General features: G+C 43.4%; 2 protein-coding genes across 2 annotated transcripts in view; one reads left to right on the plus strand and one right to left on the minus strand.

Annotated features, from left to right (window-relative positions):
• The first annotated feature begins 2,758 nt into the window (after positions 1-2,758).
• On the plus strand, positions 2,759-5,139 carry LOC118341977. Its single transcript, XM_035680401.1, has 2 exons — positions 2,759-2,938; positions 3,341-5,139. The coding sequence occupies exons 1-2, from the start codon at positions 2,887-2,889 to the stop codon at positions 3,700-3,702; spliced, it is 414 nt and encodes a 137-aa protein (XP_035536294.1). The 5' UTR covers positions 2,759-2,886; the 3' UTR covers positions 3,703-5,139.
• Positions 5,140-7,763: 2,624 nt separating this feature from the next.
• The window catches only part of cdon (cell adhesion associated, oncogene regulated), a 31,445-nt gene continuing 15,995 nt past the window's right edge, over positions 7,764-23,213 (minus strand). Inside the window, exons 7-19 of the mRNA XM_035680400.1 lie at positions 22,939-23,208; positions 19,905-20,179; positions 19,327-19,501; positions 17,373-17,489; positions 16,528-16,731; positions 15,824-16,005; positions 14,921-15,026; positions 13,143-13,265; positions 12,684-12,875; positions 11,451-11,746; positions 11,205-11,284; positions 9,873-10,135; positions 7,764-8,461 (exon numbers count right to left, since the gene is read on the minus strand). Of these exons, the coding sequence (XP_035536293.1) occupies positions 8,307-8,461; positions 9,873-10,135; positions 11,205-11,284; positions 11,451-11,746; positions 12,684-12,875; positions 13,143-13,265; positions 14,921-15,026; positions 15,824-16,005; positions 16,528-16,731; positions 17,373-17,489; positions 19,327-19,501; positions 19,905-20,179; positions 22,939-23,208 (2,438 nt within the window). The 3' untranslated portion in view covers positions 7,764-8,306. The remainder of the gene's footprint in view (positions 8,462-9,872; positions 10,136-11,204; positions 11,285-11,450; positions 11,747-12,683; positions 12,876-13,142; positions 13,266-14,920; positions 15,027-15,823; positions 16,006-16,527; positions 16,732-17,372; positions 17,490-19,326; positions 19,502-19,904; positions 20,180-22,938; positions 23,209-23,213) is intronic.

The raw sequence follows: 23,213 nt of genomic DNA on the forward strand, positions 1-23,213 counted from the left end.
AAAACCTGAGAAATAAATAAACAGTGGCTGTACAGCACTGTGAAAATAAAGGAAAATAAAAGCAAATCAGAATCTCATTAGAGCATAAGTGGAAACACATCCTCACACAGACTATTTTTCTCATCCAGAGATTGAATCATCTGCTGTTAGGCTTTAGTAACACATTCCAATACAGGTGGTCCTCTGAAATGAGAGGTTAGCTTTGCTTTCAACAATGCCAGTGGTAATGACTGATCTAATCATAGGGCACGCTCAAAGAAACCCACCTGTTTTGCCAGCTTTGCTCTCACATAAAGTGCAGTGTTGCCAAGTGCTCACAGTCTGGGCGGGTGGCACATGTTGGGGTGGCAGTAATGTGTTACCCAGATCCCTATATAGTCCCAGCTATCTGGGTCTGATTCTGTTCTCTCATCTGCTGCCAAGAACAAAAAAAGTTGCTCAAGCTTGGCCCGGCCGGATCTGCTCAATGGGGCACAGCACCTGAAAGCTTTTACAGGGCTAAGAGGGTCCAGATAAGATGCAACCTTCCCTTTGTCGCAAACTCTCCCCCCACACCGACCACCATCCACAACATTTTGTTTTTCAGCGACTCACATTTTCCAGTTGCCTGGTCTTCTTCCTTCCCATTTTTTTTTTAAGTTGCAAGCAGCCAGGCAGCAAATCAGGCAGGCAGCCAGCATATGTGGCAGGCCCTAGTGTGCAGGACTGCAGTGCTTAGAAAGGATGTGCTTCACCAGTAAAGAATTTGGTCAGTTCTTATTCCAACAGAACAGGACTTACTGGTCCCATTAATGACAAATCACACTCCTTCTATCTTTTGTCACAGTTTGTACATTATGGCCTGGTGTAGCAGCTGCAAGTAGGTTGTGTCAGCGGCTCCCTGCACTGGCAAGGGCTTACGTTTTTACTGTGCACAAAATGAATGTATTGTGTTGAGGATAATTATGTTGCTTATTTAAGGCCTAATTTAGATCAGATGTCAACTCACTTTGCTAAAGTGGCAAATGCAAAAGCGTAAACCAATTTATGTCCGTGATGCAGGGTCAACTTACCTAGCTATTCCCACCCACATCCCTCTTCAGTGAATGGGACCTGCAGCAGAGAAGTAGCAAAATTGCAACAAACTGAACACAACTTGTCTGTATTGGATGACCTGGGAATGAGAAGGGGCTGTGAAGTGTGTGTGAGAAGCTACGATAGCTGGGAAACTCCGTGTGGAGAACACATGGTGGTTCAACATGGTGGATTTCACAGAAGGCAACCCACGGCGTCTGTACATAAAAACAGCTCACTCTTATATTCAGGTGATTATACACCAATGAAAACATACCTATGAATATTATATTCCACTTATGCCAGTATATCCTCCAAAATGTTACACACTGGACCTTAAAGTTATAAAGAAGAGAAATGATTTTACCTCTAAAGCCTTTCTAATATATTTCTGGCAGACTGTACGCCAATGCTGCCCTTCACAGTTAATAATGTACTGTGATGCTTATTATATATCCAGGAGAACTGGCCAGTGGAGTGCAAAAAACTAAAAACTGCCTTCCAACAAGTTGATAGCTCTTTCATAAGAAAACACCAAGTCTAATTTGTTAACTCCTCGTAAACATGTTGTCTTGTTCCTGCGCACTCTTTGGACTACCACACTCTTACGAACTTTCTGCTCATTTGCAAACATTTTGAGTCTTTTGTACATAATCGTCAGGTCAATATTTTCCATTGCAATTTACTTCTTGGCAGTTTTATCAGAAACATCATTGTGCAATCTGTTTACTGACACATCTTTGAACTTCATCTGCCAGTCCACTCTGCCCTCAGAAACCATGTTGTTTTATATTGCATTTTTATTACATCTGCTCTGTCTTCCAACAACCTTCTAAATATAGTCTCCCCCCCCCCCAAAAAAAGAGCTGAACACTAAGTCCTTACTAATTAGAGCCTTCTCCTCAGTCTGGGGCTGCCTCCAGTAAGAGTAGGTTTATGGGCTGCTTGTAGAGCAGCACTGCTCAGCTTCAGCCTCTTCTGTTGCAGCTAGCAGGCCTAAATATCAGCCAGAGGCTCTGGGAAACAGAACTTTTACTGGCAGCTGCTGCATGGCACCACTAATGATGCTCACTGTTTGTCTCCACCTAGATCTAGTCTAAACAGAGCCTTTATTTTTGTAACAACAGAAATACATGCATGAGTGTCCTACTTCAACAAGTATTTAAGGATTTTGGGACTAATATCCATACATGAATTATGCAGCATCCCATGCATTTTTAAGTGTCTATGTGCACTGCTTTCATGATTCACACTGGTCTAAGCTTCAGCATCAGATGACACAATGCTGCCCACTGAGTCATGAGAAAACCAGTTATCAGTAGATGACATGAATCAGAGGTGATTTTATTCAGGCTGCATAGCACTCATTGGGTAAATAATAACTCGCAGGTGTTTGTGTGGGCGCCTCCGAGACGATTTTCCGACCTTGCATGGGCCCTGGTTTTCATTTCACGTTGGAAGTGATGGAATTTCTAAAAAGGCTATCTCCTCCGGTTTATTCAATAATATATGAAGCAATGGCATCATTCTGACACCCTACACCTTTCCCTCTCAGGTCTAGCCATTAGCCCAGCCATGAGTGGAGAGCTGGAGAGACAGGCAAAACTGAGCGACACTGGGGAGGTAGAAGCATTGATGAATAATTTAAAGTGACTCCAGTGTAGTTTGAAAGAATTCTCCCTGTCAGTCCTCCAGCCTCGCTCAGTCACTCTCAGTGTGTACAGCAGTGTGGACTGGAGAGGAGACACGCTTTCACCACTGTGATAGGCTTTAAATAGCCTCCTGACTTTAGATTTCCAGCTGAAGCTTTGTGGCACCGCAGGGAGTGTGAGGATGATCCCTTATTTCTGCTTGCTCCTCTGCTGGCTGGCTCTTCCTCTACAAGGTAAAGACTCATTGTACTTTAGCTTACTTTAACAACAAAGATGTTGAGTTGGAGACAAGTTGGGGCGAGTAGACTATTTTCTTTATCACAAACTGCTGTCATTATTGTGTCAAATTGCTAAGCGCAGCCAGAGGGAGAGCCATAAAATGTGATCCATCAAATAGGCCAGAGGCAGATAAACTACGAGTGTGTTTAATTATGTGTTGTTCATCCTCAAGAGCTGACGCAGTCCGTTCCCAACAAACTGTGAGGTCTTGTTAAACTTTTTTGAAGACACTTACTAATAAACATCTGTCAATACTGAGCTTGTGGAGGCTGTTTTTGTTGACGACAAGAAAACAACACCAGACCTTCTCTTTCCTTACAGTAATAGTAACTGACTCCGGCTGTCTTGTGTTACAGGTCTGGAGATACTTGACCCAGAGGAGGTGGAATACATTCGCTCTCGTGCTACAGCGAGAGTGGGAGGCTCAGTCACCTTGGACTGTGGTTCTACCATGCCCACCATCTTCATCTGGGGCTTCACCAAACCAGGAACTGAAAATAACGTAGCAGTGGCTTACAACTATGGACAGGGCCCGAAGCTCCACTCTCCGTCCAGCAGCCTGGGCCGTATGCAGGTGGCCATCAACAGCTCTGCTTTGGTCATAGAGGAGCTTCAGAGGGACGCAGAGGGGATGTACACCTGCCAGGCTTTGTATGATACAGATGAAGGGGCCAGGATAACTTTCTACTTCACCCGGTTGGATGTGGAGGATGACTGATGATAACTCTCTGGCTTATTTAGTTCCCATCAGCCTCGTCACTTCACAAGTGTGTCGATTAATGTCTGCTCTTAAGATTCATGACCACTGTGTGTATCTTCAAACCATCTGCTTTAAAGAGTTGGCTCATCCAAATTCCCCAAAACATGTTCTCAAACTTACTTCCAGTGGTATTGAGCCAAGCATGTCGATTTGTCAAGATTTTCTTGCCCCCACTATAATACAGTGAGGGGAATTTCACCAATGAAAATATACGGCTAAAGGATCAATTTCCAACATTTAAATCTGTTTACTCACCATGGAGAGTACTACTCAACAGTTGTCTAATATAGGGGAGCTTTGTAAGACTAAGACCTGCGTAAAGTCATCAGGGGTTAATTTGACTTGGCCTTGGACACTACAAATTGTTAACCAAGCACCAAACAAGCTACTAAAATTTTGTAGCTTGTCCCATACAAGGGACTAAAAACCAAGATATCTCAGATTCTGCTTCATTGATTTTGACTACTCATCTGTCTCATGTGAGTCCCCAGACTTTACTGGGAGAACTCAGAATTTTTGTACTACCTCGATGTCTCTTTGGAAACAAAGTCCTGGTTACTATGGGTAATCAGACCTCTATATGAGCAATTTAAACAGAAGTATCAAATAAATTGTCCCTAAAAAACACATTGTGACATTGTGTTCTGTGAATTATCCAGAGTAACAGGGAGGCTATTTCACACTGCTGTACATCACAAACAAAATTCCACTCACAGTTGGCAGAAATCTCATTAATAGTTAACTCGATACCTGGGCGAACAAACCCCAAACTGCGGGGCGAAATACCACGAGGGTTAAGTGACAAAATGTTTTTTGTCCTTTCAGTGAACAGTTTTAGCGCGAGACTGGACTGCAATACACACTGAAACACTTTGATCAGTGAAAGACTGTGCTATTGTGTCCTGCAATCTTTGTAGCCATATAAACTTACGAAGCGTGACACCATGTAGACCTGAGGTTGCGGTTTTCTTTTCAAATACTTAACCAGTCTTGTGTTGATTATTAAAACCATCTGGATAGTGGGTTCATTAGACAAGACTATTTTTTTTGTTTTTGTTTTTCTTGAAATATATTGTTCATTACTGTTTCTGCTTAATTCTAACAGCCAACATGCTGTGCTGTTTTTCTTTCTTTAAGTGTATTAGTCTCAGTTATTTAACTACTGTGTGTTGTCATTTTCAGCTGAGTGAAAGACTGTGGCACGACCAGACTGACACATCTCAACATTTTAAAGCACATCGCTCGAGGCCACAATCTCTCATTCCTGAATAATTTCTGGGGAACATTTCAGCTCCTTTGAACTGACAGATACCTTGACATGAATCCTTGCACATAAGACAAATGTTCTCCTAAATAATTCATCCGTATGAAATAAACATTACATTACTCATATGTGCGCACTGATATCCTAGAGTGGCTGGTGAATAAAAATAACTACATAGCCGATTTACTTTTCAGCAAGTGTGGCTCTCAGTATTTCTTCTGACTCTGGCGAATACCATTAATTTTATTCTGGAAGTTAGCTGATGTCAACGGGTCCTGTTGACAGGGAGAAAATGGGGGGCAGCTAAATGGATGCAGCTGGGATAAAGACGAGACAGTGTTTCTGTTTTTTTCCCCTGATTGTATCCAACAGGTGCAGTCTACAAATGCTGTGGTTACATCACCGTGAAACCCCGGTGAAAGTTGGCTGTGTGACATCTTCATGCATCAAGACATGAGCCTGATAATAACAAATAAATAGCGGATATCCTTGAGGAAACATAGATTATTAGTCATGTGAGCTCATCATTTGCAGGGACCCACTGGAATGCTGTTGGAGTTCATCCAACCACAACATGCTTCACTTGTGGTTTGTGACATCTCAAGGATGAAACCGCCCGGGGCTGAATCAAGCGAGTTAACAACACACTGCCCAATTCATAAGAATTGCATTCATTCAGGGTGTGCTGGAGAGGGGAGAGAGAGGAAGAATGGTAGGCGGAGGGGAGAGGGACTGGCGTTAACAGGTCGGCTCTGCAGCAAGGGGGCAGAAATTCCAAGGCGGACAATGAGCTTTCTTGTTCCCATGGGCTCCTTAATGAAGGGGTGTAGCTGCGTGGGTAGAGGGTGCAGGGCAGGGCTGAGGGAGAGTGCCGACTGATAGACGTGGGAGATGGAGAAGCAGCTCATTTAGAGACAACCATGCCCTTATCTTCTCCTCATCAGCCCAGCCTGCATCTGTCAGCATCCCCTCTCCCTCCCTGGACCATTTCTCGTTCTTTTCCAGCTTCATTTCCTACTCATTGTTTTGTTCCTTTCTCATCCTAATGAGGAATCATAATGGACACTCGAGTGAGCTACTGCATGGAAATAAAGTAAAAGATGAAAGGAAACTTAATGCGACTGTGCAGAGAATAGCGAGTTCTTCCAAAAATGCAAGGGTCAGTCACTTTTTGTTTTGGATTCCCACCTCAGAAACAAATTCAAATCGGTGCACATCTAAAAAACTTGAGGGTTTCAAGCCTGAGAAACTCAGGCGGGCTATTCCTGGGAAAGAACTGAGTTTAAGTGAAGTCAACTGAACGAATGCCGCCAGTCTCCATCGAGACTAAAAATAACAGCCGGAAGAGGCCATGCCACGCCTCAGCAGCAGGCGAGTAAATCCGGGTGCCAGGAATATCCCATATACCATCAGGGGGAGGAGAGATGCCAGGCGAGCCGGGGCCTGAGGACTGGCAGCCAACTTTGGCAAAAACACAGGCAGACAGGCACCAGGCATGGAAAGCCTGCACCACAGTCATCCTCAGTGAAGCACGGCCAGCCCTGTCATCTGCCCGCTGCAATCCTATCAACTCCAATCAGCCAACACACCATGGAGATTATTTTAAAACCAATGGAGGGTTTAAGCTTTCAGAAAAATGGGTTAGGCTAACGCAGGCTGAAACCTGAGAAGAGTATATTACAACCGTTTTATGAATGAGTTATCTGCAGTACCCTCACACATCAGGAGCATTTCAAATCACCCTCCTTCTGTTTCTAATATACCACTGTCCATTTAGTTTTCAAAATATTAACGCTACACCAGCGTGTTAGCAGCTCCAACAGTCAGTTCCAAGAAATCATGGATTGTAATGGCATTAAACTGGGACAGATGGCCATTTTTACCAATCTTCCCAATTTGTGATTACTTAAAGGGTCACTTCACCCAAATCACTGAGCCCCTAGTGGTAGCCAGCCATGCAGATTAGTTTTAGTTTTTGAGTACAACTCAAGTTATAAAAATTTAGTTTGTACTAATTGAAAAGCTCAATAGCATTGTGTCTTTCCATAAACAATGTCCTTTTTACTCTTAATTATCCACAGACCACAATGTTCATTAATTGGGGCAACCTGTTTGTGGACACAACCAAATGAAACAACACAACATTGGAAGGTTATAGTGAAAAAACCTGTTTTTTTTATGATTTAGGTGAAGTGACCCTTTAATACCAAGAACACCACATTGATGACAGAGGATCTTGTCTTCTCTGGATGAAGAGTTTTCTGCTGTTTATGATGCAGTTTGTGTTTTAGATCTGGAGATTGGCACTAGATTTCCACCTGGTCAGATCATCTTCAACTGTGTAATCTCAAAAAGTATTTTGTTACTCGCAGCAGAGCGGTTTTAACATACAAAGATGTGTGCGAGAGGACTCCTCTCACTTAACAATTCTGTTTTAATGCAACTACTCCACTTCTCTAACAGATTGGGGCCAGTAGGTCAACAGTGCTCTCAAAGCAACAGTGCATTTTGCGTAAAGTGATGAGCTATCGAGTATTCACTGAAGCAAAGAGCAGCAGCCTTAATCTGAACAGGGAAGGGAGTGTTCACCCCGTTCAGGGGTCACTGCAGTGGAACAGCCCATCACAGAGCCACATCAAAGGCCTGCCAGAAATATCGATGGGTTTGGACCGAGGCCGGGAATTTCACTATGGCAATCAGTCATAGGGCGCTGCACATGAAGGAGGGGAGGAAAGACATTGAAAATAGGCTGTTGTTTACTCTTCCATATCTTCTCTTTATATTATTACAAAACTTTACACGGACAATTGCTAATCTCCACGTTTAAGCGGAACATAAAGGGACAAAACAACAAAAAATATTCTCATCCAAAAGGCATAAATAATATAAAAGACAAACTTTTTTCCTTTAAAACAGATACATTCATATGAAATAATATTTTACTACTACAAAAAAATAAATAAGTCATCTAAAGAGTTTTTGATCTTTTACGAGTCTTCCCTCCAGTGGGATATAGTTTCAGTCTTTGAGCAACGTTTCCTTTGCTCTTTAGGTTTCCCTCCATCTCACTTTGCTCTCAGTCTCTTGTAATGTCTTTTCCCACGTCGCTCATCTCAGCTCAGTCCATCGAAAGTTTTGTGTCTTTGTCACCGTAACATGCAGTGTCTCTGACTATACCATCGCTGGTCCTCATACTTCCTCTGTGACATTTTCCACCACTGTCTCTCGTCCAGTCTCTCAGCCTGGTTTCTCTAAAATCTCCACACTGCAGGAGTGCTTGTTTGTGTGTGGGCTGCGTTCAGACCTCCTGTGGGCTGGGCTGGATCAGCTCTCCTGCCAGGCTGCTGCTGGAGATCCACCCAGGCTTTTCGTCACAGTCCAAGTCTGGCAGGCCAAGACTCTCCCAGCACACCACAGGGCCCTCCGTGTCCACACACTCCAGCTCCTCCTCAGCTGCACAGGTAGAGAGGGAACGGACGGGAGAGAGGGAGAGAGAGAGGTGAGAGAGAGAGAGAGAGCAGAGAGAGAGAGGGAGAGAGAGAGGAGGGTGATAAAGAGAGAGAGGAAAGAGTCTTTGGTTTATACTTCATATTAAAAAAGACAAGAGCAGATTCTGGAGAGGCCCACAGTGTAATTTGTGGTGATCCTGCATAGCTTGTCTGCATACAACATGAGGATTGGTAATGATATAAAAACTAGTAGGGCATGAAGAAGGACTGTCAGAGTTTGATTTCACAATAGTTTTTAACCATGAGGGTCTGGAAGTAAATGTCTTCACTTAATCACTGGGAATTTGTTTTTCAGTTCCAATGTCAATAGTTATACAATAGTTATAGTTTGACATTTTGTGAAATACGATACTTTTCTTGCTTAGAGTAAGATGAAAATGTTTATACCACTCAGTAATATGAAGCTATAGTTAGATGCAGGTTAGCTTAGCACAGCGACGGGAAACAGGGGGAAACAACTAACCCGGTTCTGTCCAACGATTTAAGCTTTTAAATATCACTAATTAACAACTTTGTTAAATCCGGGCAAAAAAACAACTTTTAAAAATGTTGAAGTTTTTAGTGCTTAGTGCTAGACTTTATCTTGGCTTGGAGAAAGGACTTTCTGGAGTCTCAGTTGGCTGCCGAGCATCCTCAGGTTGAGACTTTTCCAGTCTTTTTGCTAAGCTAACCAGTTTCTCTCTTATGGAGTGTGGTATCAATCTTCTTGGCAAGAAAGCAAATAAGTGTGCTTCCCAAAATATGGAACTATGCCTGTAACTGTCTATGGTTAAATTTACACTGTGCTAGGGGGCTGATAACTAGTATATCCATATACACTGCTGTAGAGGCTGTTAGTCAGTCTGATATAATTATGTTATTCTGCGTTATTGCTACATTTATCATCAAATATTTCACTGGCGACAAGTAAGAGACGCTACCATCCAAAGATTAAAAAGTGTCGCAATGAAAAACTATTACAATGAGAAAACATTAAAAAGCAAGGGGATAATTCATCCGGGCCTAAAGTTAATCTAGTTTTTGCATCTAATTTTCTATATTGTATTCTAAAACCTCATGATTCAATTAATTAGTGTTTAACCAGAAATGACCTGTAATTATAGATCTATTGAAATAAAGGAAACGCATAACCAGGGCCAATAAGGCAGTGAGAAGTTGCTCTTCTCTGTGGCAATTTAATTTCATCAACTGCATCATGCAGGCAGAATCTAATGATTTTCCTATTATCTATTGGTTCTGTATATCACAAGTGAGAAAACACCAGAAGGAGAGAAGAGGAGGAAAAAGAAAAGAAAAAGTGGCGGAGGAGGAAAAAGACCTTGGAAAGATTTTGTGGGTATAAAAATGTGTCTCACCAGTGTTGTCTGCTGGACAGTTTTCATTGTTCCCAACCAGACAGCAGGAATGCTGTGAGGGCGAGGACTCCTTGTGCTCGTCTGGCTGGTACGCTGCGTCGGCCCCCTGGTCATCACAGTGCATCTGGCTGTCGGGGCCGTGGCACTGCGACGAAACCTGGCCCAGAGGCACCATCTCCAGCCCGTCCTGCTGGCATGGCGCCACGCGATGCATTAGAGGCAGAGTGCCGCTGGAGAAAGTGCCATTGGTCTTGTTGTAACATCTGCTCAGAGACAGAGGGAGATGGAAAGAAAAGCGTTGGTTAATAAGGTGCCTGTGCGTTGCTGAGTGCTCACCCACTGAAAACTCTCAGCAGTGTTTCACAAACCGCTCTGGCTCTTCCTCTCTGCAGATATCTGTGGGTTTTCGGCCAGACACAGAAAACCCTTGTGTTAATACTCCTAACAGTGTAGAAAACAATGACAGCTCTAACACAACTGGAACACTCTCGCACAGCTGCAAAAACCATTTTCAACAGTCGAACCGGAGATTAAAGGTCCGGTCTCACTGCCTCTAAATAACTGTGACACATTGTGGTTTTGCTCTACGGTGAAGTTCCCAAATGCAGACAGTTACACGCAGCGAACTTCACCATGTTTCCCCGAACTCAGCTTCCCTCTATCTGTACATGATTTTGGATTGTGACCACACCCCCTCTTTTCCCAGCAGCCAGAGGTAAATAAACACAGGGCTCATTAGGTCTGCTGGCTGGGTGCACACAGGGTAAACTGTGATGCTGCGGACCCTTAAGTACATAAACAGGACTAGCAGGAGGGGGATTGTGTGTGTGTGTGTGTGCGTTTTGCTCAGCTGCATCTTCTAAAATATGAGCGATCTCCTTGCACTATGCATGAGGTTAATATTTTTCAGCTTTTTCAAATAAAAAAAAAAAAATTAATTTGATTTTTTTTAGTCGCAGGTTGGTGTTTCACCAAGATTTTTATGTTCCCACACACCAAAAACTTGTTGTGCTTCCTGCTGCGGGAAGACAGTAAGACACTAATCACTGTAGTTTACAAGAAATTTGGAGCTCTTGTAGACAAACAACTCAGAGAATCTTCCAGTAATAGAAAATGGGCTGTGGATTGTGCACCAGAATCCCTTAAAAAAAGAAATAAATGATTACACTACAGAATGCTTTTCGGGTTGTTGCACAAATTATACAAATTATATTTTCTGGAATTCATATTATGGACTTTTAAAAAATACTGATTTTCTGAAAAATACAGAGCAGAAATAATGTGTCCCAGATGTCCAGTTTATGCCTGGATTAATACGATTTCTTCCCGTACCTGTTATTGTTGCACAGGTTCTGACAGCTCATACAATCCGACGACTCTGTTTGGGGAAGAGCTGTGTACATGCCTCCACCCTGACAAGAGAACACAAACACTACATTTAGCCAAACCAAACTGTATGTGCACCTGCTGATGGAAAATATCACACTTGGTCATTTAACACTCGTATATCATGGATGTGAATGAGTGGTCCGTTTCTAAGTTTGGAGAACTTTGTGGTGTCTGGACCGAAGAACTCACGTTATGGTGGTGGTGAGGGTGCGAGTGCTCACAGTCCCGGGTGCTGTGTGGCAGGGTGCCATCGTGGCTGTGTGGGTGGCCCGGCGAGAACAGGCTGCCATTGCCGTTGAGCAGTGCCAAGCCGTTGGGGAGTTTGTGGTGGAGGTGATGGCACCCTTGGGGTAGGATGGGGCCACTGTGCCCGTAGCCCCCGTGGACGCCCCCATTGATGCGGCTGGAGCCAGGAAGGGTGGTGTACTCGAGAACATGGCCGTTCATTTCTGCTGGCTGGTACAGGTAGCCGGGAGGGTCATACTCTACGGAGAGAGAGGCAGAATGGTTAGGATGGAGGTAGAGACTAGTTTGAAAGTCTGATCTAATTTAGTTCAAAGAATAATTATGAATAAACAAGAAAAATTATAGTTAATGCCAATTTCTTTTTCACTTTTTAACCTTTTGGATATGAAATAATCTTTTGCATCTGAAGAAGAGCTACTTTTATTATTTTTCTATCACAGCAGAGTGTATCATTTGGCACTGAAACTTTGTCATATTCTTTTGTGTCTTCTTTATCAGATATTCTAGGGTTAATAGGGATTAGGGTTAGGGTTATTTAATAATTTAGCCTTTTTTACCTTAGTATTGTATATGTATAAAGCAGCTTTTGTTAAGACAACATTAAACACTTACTTAAGGCTTACTTTGTACAGTGTGAGAAAGGATTTGTACCAAACTGAAAACTAATACTTCTTATCTTATCTTGGTCTCAGTACTGAAACTCAGGTAAAATATTGCCACCGGTAAATCTATTGTCCAATTCACTGGCGTTAATGAACTCCAGTGAATTATTGTACAGAAAGTTAGCACCTGTGACTCAATCTTAGCTTTCCTCACAAAATCTTGAAGCTACAAAACTTGAACTATTTACAGATCCAAAAGCTCTGGTAAAGAGTCCATCCAACAATGGCAAACCCTTTTGCAAGCGCTGTGGGATCCATATATGCTCTATGAACACTTGAAATACGCTGCACAAGCTGTCTTGGGGCCAACTATCTTTAAATATGAGAGAACTAAAATGGAGTTAACTCTTTGTGTGTGTGCCGGTGCTACAGACTGAACTACAGTAAAACTTGGTGTGAAGACAACATACACTACATGATAGATGGTTTTTATAGATATTATTCAAAATCTCAGTGTCAGCATAAACTGTACTTCTTTTATGTTAGCTTGGGTTTGCTTTGTCCATAAACTCACTGTGCATGTTGTTCTGCTGGCGATTCCTCCACAGACACATGGCGATAAAAGCCAGCAGGATGAGCACCATCACTCCTAAAACACAGCCCACAATCAGGTACAACAGTCCTCCTGGCGGGCTAGGTGGCTCCTGAGGTTGGGGGCCAGGTGGCGTGATGGGGTGCTGGCTAGGTGACCCCGGTGACTGACGTGCTGCAGCAGAGAGGGAGGAGGGGACATGAGGAACATTTTCTTTACCCGCTAGCAACAAAGAAAAATAACACAGTTCCAAACTATAAAATGTAAGCCATTGTTGCTGGTCTCATAAAACTCTGTACATTTATGTTGTGCAATTATGGCGATCATACCCGTCATTAAAGTTACAGCCTTCGCGGAAACATGCCTAGACTTCTGATAAAAGCGGAGGTTTGATTGAGGCATGAGTCATTCCTTGTGTGGTACACCTTTGTGTTTTCTTACCTCTGGTCTCACAGATCATGACGTTGCTGTATTCACTCTCTCCCCCATCATTAAAGCACTGCATCTTGATATCATAGGAGGTCTCAGGTTGGAGATGTCCAATCATGTGCCAGTGTTTTACACCTGAGAATGCGGAAGAGATAGGGAGGAAGGAAAGAAATGGAACAAAGGTGAGAAATCACTTCCTCCATGAGCCGATGTGGACTCACATTGCTCCTAATCCTGTGTAAACACACAGTTTTTCCACTCTTTCTCTCTCATTCTCTTCAGGTATCACACTTTCATGGAGCTCATATTCCTTCCTTCTCTCATTCACCCCTTTCTCTTTTTGCTTCAGCCCCCCCCCCTCCACCCTTCTCTCTTACTCCGTCAGTCCCACGAGGGCCCAGACAGTTGCTTTACTCTAGACAAACTCCATATATGGCAGCTTCATGTTTGTCCTGGCCTGCCTCCAGTATTCACACACACACACACAATCTCACTACTACGTGCTCTAAGATCACAGATGAGACGACAATCTACGGCATGGTAATGCTACATTTCCAACAAATGAGGCTGAAATAAGCTACTGCTTTTGCTGTGTTTTGTTTAATATAAAGCATAATAAATCACTGTACATGTGCTACCTCTGCCCAAGGTAGATTTTAACTGCTGTAGGAGGGAACAATAAAATAGAGCTGCTGCTAAAAGCTAAATCTACTGTGTGCTTTAAATCAGAATCAATAAAGAAGCAGACGTTTAAAACACAAAGAAATGCCAGTTTGTGCTCTATCACAGATTTTAAATATGCAGTTTTACACAAGAAGATTATCTGAGGGGAAAGTGACTTCAGCACGAATGAAGGGCAGGTACTGAACCTCAGTACTTATTGGCATCGAGTGGTTTGTCAGATTAGTTTCGTCTTGTTTAGGCAAAGTTCTTATACGGCTGCTTTTGATAAGACATTAGATGATGATGCATTGGAAACTTTCATTTATACATGAACAAAAAAAGGTTTAAAAAGTTTAAAAAACGTGTTTACTTTCCCAAAGGTATGGTATCCAAAAAAGTACATTTTCAAAAGATGAAGTAAGCACAGATTTGCAGGTAAGAAAAAATCCAGACAACTTTAAAATTATTGTTAAGTTGTACGTTTTAGTAGAAAAATTGTGGTAATAATTAGTGTCGTCTATGTCTTAAAATTGGCGTTGATGTTGGACTGGTTGAAATGTTGTTAAATGTCTAGGTTACAAATGACTGTTTTTTCAACAGCATTGAAATATAGGGATATCAAGTATAAACAAGTCATGTACGGACATCTTTTCACAACGCTCACTGGGTACCCAGGCCTGCAGACGTTTGTCCCCGACGGTGAGCAGTTTGTGGAAAACTAGTCGCTCAGATGTTAAAGAGTTGGGGTGGAGTGAAAGGACGTCCCTCCTTCCCTTCCTGTACCAGGCTCCACTGTTAGCATTCCAGCCAGCAACCTGAGCCCTTCTCCTCTGGCCGGGCTCATATTTCAGCTCTGGCACCCATTTATTAAAAACAGATTTCAGAAAGACCTGCTGCCCAGGGACAGCACTCTCTATAAATCAAACAGCAGAAATGCCCCTCTTCACTACACCCCACTCTTGATACTGAGTATCCATTACCCTCTCAACTCCCAGTTCATCTGCAGAGTGCGAGGCTGAACGTCCGGGAAAGCACGGGGCTGTCGACAAACAATCCACGCCAGCTACACACTCAATCTGCAGTGGAAACACTGACACACACACACTAAAGTTTGCATTTTCACTTACCTTCGACCACATCCCTTTTGTAGTCGCTGTCATTGTCACTGTCTGTGGGCCGGTAGTAAATGTAGAAACCTTGGATTGGAGTGTTGTTGTTACTCGAGGGACTATACTGGATGGGGATGGAAAAAAGATTACGTTAGACTACAGCAATCTGGTAGGCAATTATTATACAAAGAAAGGAAATTTTCCAGCAACTAATGGCAGGGCTTGTTATCAGCAGATGTACAGGACTGCAAGCAAGACTGTGATTGCACTGTCTGTCTGAAGTTCAGAAAATAATGAGACTGTCTGAGGTTAAGTAAATGTGGGGAACTATCTGCATGCATCTGCAGCCCAAACTGCTGTGAGGAGGAGAAACGGCTTTGAAGAGAGCAGAATCAAAACGTAGACGGACAAGGCCTCTTAATCTCCGTTAGAGTGGAGCTCTAATCAGCACAGCCGCTCAATTAAAGGACTGATTGAGTCTCAAGCTGCAAACCACCAGCAGCTCAAACAAGGTGAACCAGCTGTAAAAGACACTATATCACCCAAGTTATTCTGTCACTGGCTGGTTTTATGCAGTGGCTAACGTTGAATAAAAAATAAGATAGGGGTAGACAGGCCTTGAATATTTTATAGTTGAAAGAAAATTGAAGTGAGTGCACCTAAAGTGTCTGTATGCGAGGCTACAACAAATATAGCACATGTGGTGAATGTTGAACCAAGTTTGAGTTTGTCTTTTTGTGCTCTTCCAAATAAGTTTGTATAAAATCTGATTGCTCATGTTTCTTGCTTCATCTGACTGCCTTTTTTCCAGATCTCAGCAATTAACTTAACAACTTGTAAATATTCCTGATAAAATGTATCTAGAAGGTTTCACTGGTCTTCTATGTATGTTGCTGATATACAACATACATAGATACTTACAGTCCAGCGCAGCATGATCTGTGTGTCACTGATGGCGTCTGTGGATGAGATGTGAGGTCCGACCACTGGACGGTCTGCGATACGCGGGCTGGCCTGTGGCACCTGGTACAGCTTCGAGGGAATGCTGTGAGGACTCTCGCCGTACATGTTAATGGCGACCACACGAAACCTGTAGGTGGAGCCTGAGAGAGAAATACAATGATAGGGGAAACGTTACAGTACAGTGACTGAATTTATTTTAGTCTTAGCTCAAGTCAAACAAATCCTTGTTGCTTTGCTCATGGCAGAAATGATTATTTTAAATCTTATTTTATTCTATTAGAAGTTCATTCTATATGTTATCTACTTTTTACAAATATTGTTATACAGATCACAGCCAAGCTACAAAAATTATGTTAATGTGGCGCCACAAAATAATGATTGCATGCTTTAAACACTTTGAGACAACAGCTGTCTGTCACTAATAAACTAAAAAAGAGTCACTCCTGTGTGCAGCAGTGAAAGGGTAACAGTCTGGATTAACGCTGACTCAAAGACTCAAATTCTACATCGAAATAACAATAAGCAAACTAGTCATATAGCGTCCCCTGATCAGTTCTGTGTTTCATTCTTACTAGAGGAAGGATCAAGAGGAAACCCTTATCTGGGCAGAGGAATCATGTCACGCTTCAGTGGACTGTAGAGAAAACTATGTGAAAGCTCACCAGGCTCCAGATTGCGAACTTCCACAGAGAGCTTGAGAGGCGAGATATTATCCGCAGCCACAACCCACTCTGCACTGCGGCCGCGTCTGTACTCCACACGGAAGGCCGTGATCGGAGACCCGCCGTTGGCTCTCGGGATCCAGGTGACGTACACCGAACTTTCAGTCGCCATGGAGATGGTGGGGCGATCGGGGGCCTCGGGTACTGGGGCAGAAACAAATAAGGAACAACGTTTGAGTCGTGCAAACAAACGAGAGCGAACTGGCAACCGTCATCACTGCATCCCAACTCATGTAAGGATGGAACAAGTTCACAAGGAAAGAAAAAATTAAAAGAATACACAGTGAAGCGGCATGCCGTGGAGCAATGTGTACTTACTGCCTGGGCTCTTAGCCACAGAGTTAGAGAGGGCAGGAGTAAGAGAGAGACAAAAGAGGGTTAGTGAAAAAGACAAATGTGAGTTTCGGAAAAGTAGGCCTGCTTCTAATGCAGGAAAACAAACACACACACACAGAAACACACACTCAGATCAGACCCTTAAGCCGTGTGCATTCTCACAGCTTTCTGCTTATAGCATCTTTCATCCAAAGAGTCATTACAGGGTGTCAACTATCGTTTCACTGTTTGTACTCCAAGGCAGAAAGAAACAAAGCAGACCCCATCTAAACATGAAGCTCTGAGATCTATTCAACACAGTCTGGTCATGAACTCAACAACTACACATCAGAAAGCCCCATAATTTCCTCAGAAACATCCCGCAGTCATTGTCTGCACACAGTCCACCAGCTGCAGCGACAAAACAAGACAAGACAAACAAGACAGTCGGAGATTGTGTCTACACCTACCTCTGTCGTGTATGACGACGCCAAAGTGTGTGTTGGGTGTTTTGTCCTCCGGAGCTTTGGGCGGTGCAGAGATGACGGGAGGCTTGGACGGATTCTTGTTGGAGGTGGTGCTCTTCTCTGAGAGAGGAAAAGGAAAAGCTGGGAATAAGAAAAACAAGGTCTAATAGGTCTTCAGGGCTATCAGTTCCACCAAAAGTACAAGGAACGGCTCCGGATGTTGGCTCTGAACTCTTAAATTTCCTACTGGTTTCCGGAGCTGTTCGGGTTTTATCAGGGTGGGTTTCAGGGTTTTGACAATTCTTCAGTAAGTTAGCTGTGTTGTTGCTTGGGTGAGTTTGTGATGTTAACGTGTATCCAATTGAACCCTTTTCATGAACAGAACCAGCATACAAAACCGCAATGCTGATGGAACTATTTGTGATGTCACCAATCATGCTCGAAGGCCCCGCCCCTTTAAAGTCAGATTTTCAGTGAGCACAGAAAAACTTTCTACTTTCAGAAGATGAAAACATCCTTCTAGTGTCAAACTCTGCACAGTGAAGCTCAAGCATTGCACTGTAGGAACTATAAGAAAAACAGATTTTTGAGTGGAGGGGAACTTCAAGTACAAATAAAAGAACAATAATATTGTAGTTTATATATTTCTAATCAGGGCCGTAGCCATCACATCTTGGTTATTGTTTCTGGGTATCTGAAGTTCTTACTTATACACACTTGGTTGTTTTTAAAGGCTCATTTTGATATTTTTTAAAGGTTTGAAACATTGTGTAGGGAGATATATTTTAAATAAAATATAACTGAAGAATTAAATGAATAAATACAGACAAAATACATTCACAGACCTTACTGAGGATAAGTCAAATAGGGAGGTGGTATTGTTCTTGTGAGCTTGAAGCCGCATCTGGACATAAGAGCCTGGTTGGCATTTCTTTTGGTCCAGGATCATTTTTGTAAAAGAACCACCCTTGGGATACAATCATATGTGTGGGTTTTGGCAGTATTTTTTACATATTTCTGACCAGGGAACATTTTGTCAACCCTGCTGTGGTATAGCATTATTGTTAGTTTTTGGAACATTTGCGGTTGTTCTTATTTTTATTTGTCTCAAAAACACAAAAAACATTCTTACAGTCATTCACTATGATTATAACACTGATCATTATGATTGTACTTTGGATTTATAATTGGACAATGTGGAGGAAGTAGTCATTTAAAGGAATAATCTACCTTCAGATACAGCATATGGCTGTATATAATTCATTTCTAATCATCCAGACGTTATGTAGTAATGAAGCATTTTATGTTTTGGTGTATTAATTTATAATCAGCCTGTCTCATCTGCTTCTACTTCAGTTATTAATCTTCCTCAGTCCACACAAACTGAACTAATTTCATTTTGCTAAACTTGAGCCAAAAAATTTGCTTGGTTGAAAATACTTCTTCTTCCAGAAATCACAAACATAATGTGATTATACGAGTTTGCTCTGAAGGTAGAAACACAAAGATCACAGCAAAAAGCTAGAGTGCATTTTTGTACACCCCTAACTTGAAAACGCAATGTGCTTTGCATATTTTTGGGATATTTTTTCGATGGAGAAAGAGATGCATGTTTCTGCTTCTTCTCTGATAAATTTCTTCCTGAATGTCTGTTGAATGTCAGTGCAAAATCTCGAGTCCAGAAACAACCAGATGCTCTTTAACTCAGAGGGTATGACACCAAAACCTGACATTTACTGTGGATGTTTTAGGCAGCTGAAAAGTTTCCTCTTTCTATTATAACTGTGTTGGAAAATGGGGTGAGGTGGTGTCTTCCGGTGTTCAGTTATTCCCAGGAATATGACAAGTAACACTAGCCTAATAACACGTAGGAATTGGAGGTACACTGCTAATAACTGTTGTTTTAACAGTGTTTGATTTTTCTGGCTTTTTGTTAACAGCGAGTGGTTGGACTGACCTTTGCCGGTGCGGAAGGTGAGCATGGCTGGCTGGCCTTCGCCGGCTGAACTTCGAGCCACCATCAGCACCTCATAGAGACTGGAGGACTCCAGCTCTGACAGCCGCAGGGTCTTCTCACTGCCAGGGACACGAACTGTATGCCAACTCCCAACCACTGTTCCCATTTCATCAACCTGACGCAGACAAAGACAGAAGGCCACACACACAGACAAACACAAACACATGACTAAAAATGCCAGAGGAAAACAGAATCATCTGTCTGCCTACGATCCTGCATAGTTCAGACTCTTTCCGATCCTGACTAACGACAGGGAACGGCCTCAGAAAGGATCCCTGAGAGGTTTCTGTCACAATTTCCAGCTCCAGAAAAATAGAGTCCTGCTGCCAACAAAGTCTTAACTTAACTAGTATCGCTGCAGTTTTATAGTCAGAGTGAGCTTATTACTGAAGCAAACACAGGAAAATGACCCACCTTTCAGTCAGTTTAGGTCTCGGCCCTCTTTATTTAATGAACAAACTACATTCGCCCAGTCTCTGTTGGTTAGGCGGTCAAGCTAAAATCTGTCTTTCCCTCACCTTGCGGTATTTGACAAAATAGGCGTTGATTGGACTCCCTCCATCACGCCCAGCCCTCCACTCCAGGTCGTACACATCAGGCTTGTGAGTCTGAGGCGGGCTGATGATGATCGGCGCCTCCGGAGTAGGACGGTCACTACCTCTCTCAGCCGGCAGGTTGATCGCGTCGCCTTCATCTTCGGTCAGGAAGCGCTCGTGGCCCTCGTCGCTCTGCATGGGGTGGAGTGATGATGAAGCCTCCAGCAGCGCACCGTCAGTCGAGCCCAGCTGTGGATCTGTTAGGGAGAGAGGTCAAAGGTTATTCAAATATAACTATGCACAATAAACAAAGCTGGAGTAAAAACAGGCAATGCAATTAACTGTCTAGAGCCCAGTGCCAAGACTTTGTCCCTTGACAGGGGAGCACTTATATTTCTGAAATAAGACAACAGCATTTATAGGCACTATTTCTTGTATTTCTGTATGCATATATTTTATTTTTTCATTGTTTCTTGATTAAGGATTTGGATCTAAGTTTTGGACATCCGTCACTGGAGAAAGCACAGTGTAATAAAAGCTGATGGCAACAATATTACTCACTCAGTGACTAACAGAGGTGGCCTCTACATGTCCACAGCAGTGCTGGAAAGTTTTACATTTGGAACAAGCCTTTTAATCTACATAAAATAACGAGAAAAACCTGGATCTTTGCTCCACTACATAATCATGCTTTGTTTGTTTTTTTCATTAAATCTTTCGCCAGAGCCAGAGCGGTCCACCTGGGCAAATCATGCAAGCTGGGACCCTTATTATGGCTGACACCAGTTTGGCAGAGCCTGGGTGGAATTTTTCACAGACGTTTGGAGGACACTGAGCACAGCCCACAGCTCCACTCCAAGCCACACCACTGAGGTCAATTCATAATTGAATATTAAAACGTAAACAAGTGAATAAGGAGGTTAAAGCAGTGAGGCTTGCCACAGGGGCACACTGCAGGGTCCTGGGTCCAGTTTCTGGCTGTTTTGTGCGCGGCACCAGTTCACTTTGTAAAACAAACAGGCCTGAAGCTGGTAACACTAGACCTGATCCTGGGACTGCGGCCAGCTGCCACACATTCCACACGCCAACCATTAAAATACCGGAGAGAATCAGACCCCAGCACTACATCCAGTCCTACACACTCTCCTGCTCGTTCCCTCCTTCTGCCCTCCACCACTCTCGCCTCTCCACAGCTCTGACTCACAGCTTAACCACAGGCAGGGCTCCTCCTCCTCCTCCCCACTGATACAGGAGGAGGCAATTAAGGCCACGGCATCTTCATCATCCTGACGGAGAGGAGTGATAGATCTTGAGTAAGTGCTACTACACCTGGACAGGGATTCGCTGCCAGGTTCTTCCCAGAAAAAGGTCAGTCCATTAGAGACGAACACCTGGGAGTAAATGTGACAGTAAATCACAGGGGATTACTAGCAGAGACGAGAGCCTCAGTTTGGACAGAGCTCAGCTTACTGGAGGACAAGTGAATGTATTTCTTATATTCTTAACTGACTGCCTGGATGTCACAATACGCCTTCCTGACGTGGCAGTTGTGAGTAGGGCATTAACAGTTTCTTTATCCGCATTTAACCTGTTAATGATTTAGCTTAGAAAATATCCTAAAATAGTGAAAAGGGTCAATCAACTGATCATATAATCATCCCAGCACTTGTTGTATGGCTGCTAGCTTTGTCATTTAGGAGCACGGGAGCGCAGTGGGCGTTGATGCGAATGACAGGGCGGAAACAGCCAATCGCATGACACAATAAAGACACCACATCTCCCGTGTGGTACATCCCACTTAAAGGATGAAAGCAGGGAGTCGTCATGGCGATGGAAACAACGATACCAAACAGAAAACCAAACATATTTCAGATTGCTCTGATTGATGAATTACAATAGCAGACTGCACACATCAACGCACTGTTTACTCTGAATGCAAAGGGCATTCGATAAGCTCCGGTGCCTGGTACCTAAAAGAGTAATCGAACACAAACTGACCCCAGAGTGTTTACCTCTGCTGGGCATATCCTGCTTATCAGCTTCATATTCGTTTTTTGCGCATTACGTGGTCTGCAGCTAAAGATACTAAATCTCATTCTTCTTCCTGTGGTCTGTGGAAGGGGAGCAAATGTTCTGCAGTGAACTCGCCTGATCCCGTCTGATTTGTACTCCCTATGTACCGCATGTAGCTGTATTAATCATTCTGCAGATAGAGGGGCGAGCTGAGGAATGGGGCCATGGCGTAGAGCGGCTGGGGAGGGAGAAGAGGGGAGTCTTGGAGGAGAGCCGCGGAGGAGGGGGGAGGGTTGTGATGTGTTAATAAATAAAAGGCAGTTGTGTATGATGTTGACAGCTGGGTGGTCTGGTCCTCGTCATAACCCTCCACTGCTACTCCTTACATTCCAGTGTCCGGGGGCTTATCCCCGACGGCGTGCACAAAGCTCACTCTCACGCTCAAGCTCAGTTCAAGGCTCAGGAGGAGGGCGGCCTTGGCTAAGCCTCTCCTACCAGCCCTCAGAAAAAACACACACATTCACACTCAAGGAGCAAGGACTCCCTGTAGATACTGTACGTGCAGGCCCTCAGAGATCCCGCCTGGTAAGAACACTAGCAAGATTTTTTTGCATCAATTAAGATTATGTGGCATTTCTCAAACTTCTCCCTTTTGTATCCGTAAGCTCTTGAGCTCTGCAAGTACTCCAATGTCAGCGTACAAACTCATGCTGTTAGGTTAGTCATGATCTCAAATTGTTACACAGCGGCAAAGTGGCACTGGATCAAGTTTTATCCTGCTTTGAGGGTTCTGAAAGGGATATTAAAGGGGAATGTTGGGGACAGTGGGGATGAATAACTTGATAAACTGATCCAATAATAATTCTGATCATTGTTTAACTCATTTATAAATCACTGGTTTCTGGTTCTGGCAGCTCAAATGTCAGGATTTGTTGAGTCTCTTTCGGGTTTTGGACTGTTCGTCAGATAGAAACAGGCAATTTGAAGATGTCAAGATACATACCTGATTGCGTCGTAAGCATTCCATATGACTGTGCCGAGCCAATCCCGTTGTCCAGCAGACACTGAAACACACCCTCATCCTGTGGTGTCACGTCTGAAACAACAAGTGAGGATCCAGAGATCTGAAAGCGGTGCGATGGCGTGATGGGGTCAGCGTTGAACAGCCAGGTGATGTTTGGGGAAGGGTTTCCTTTTGCCACGCAGGTAAAACGAGCGGAAGAGCCAGGAGAAACGAGCTGGTCAGTCGGGCCCTCTGTGATAGACACAGGCTCTGTG

The sequence above is a fragment of the Morone saxatilis genome, unplaced genomic scaffold, assembly GCF_004916995.1.
Source record: "Morone saxatilis isolate NCDOM2014 unplaced genomic scaffold, NCSU_SB_2.0 Contig8, whole genome shotgun sequence".
Lineage (NCBI taxonomy): Eukaryota > Metazoa > Chordata > Actinopteri > Moronidae > Morone > Morone saxatilis.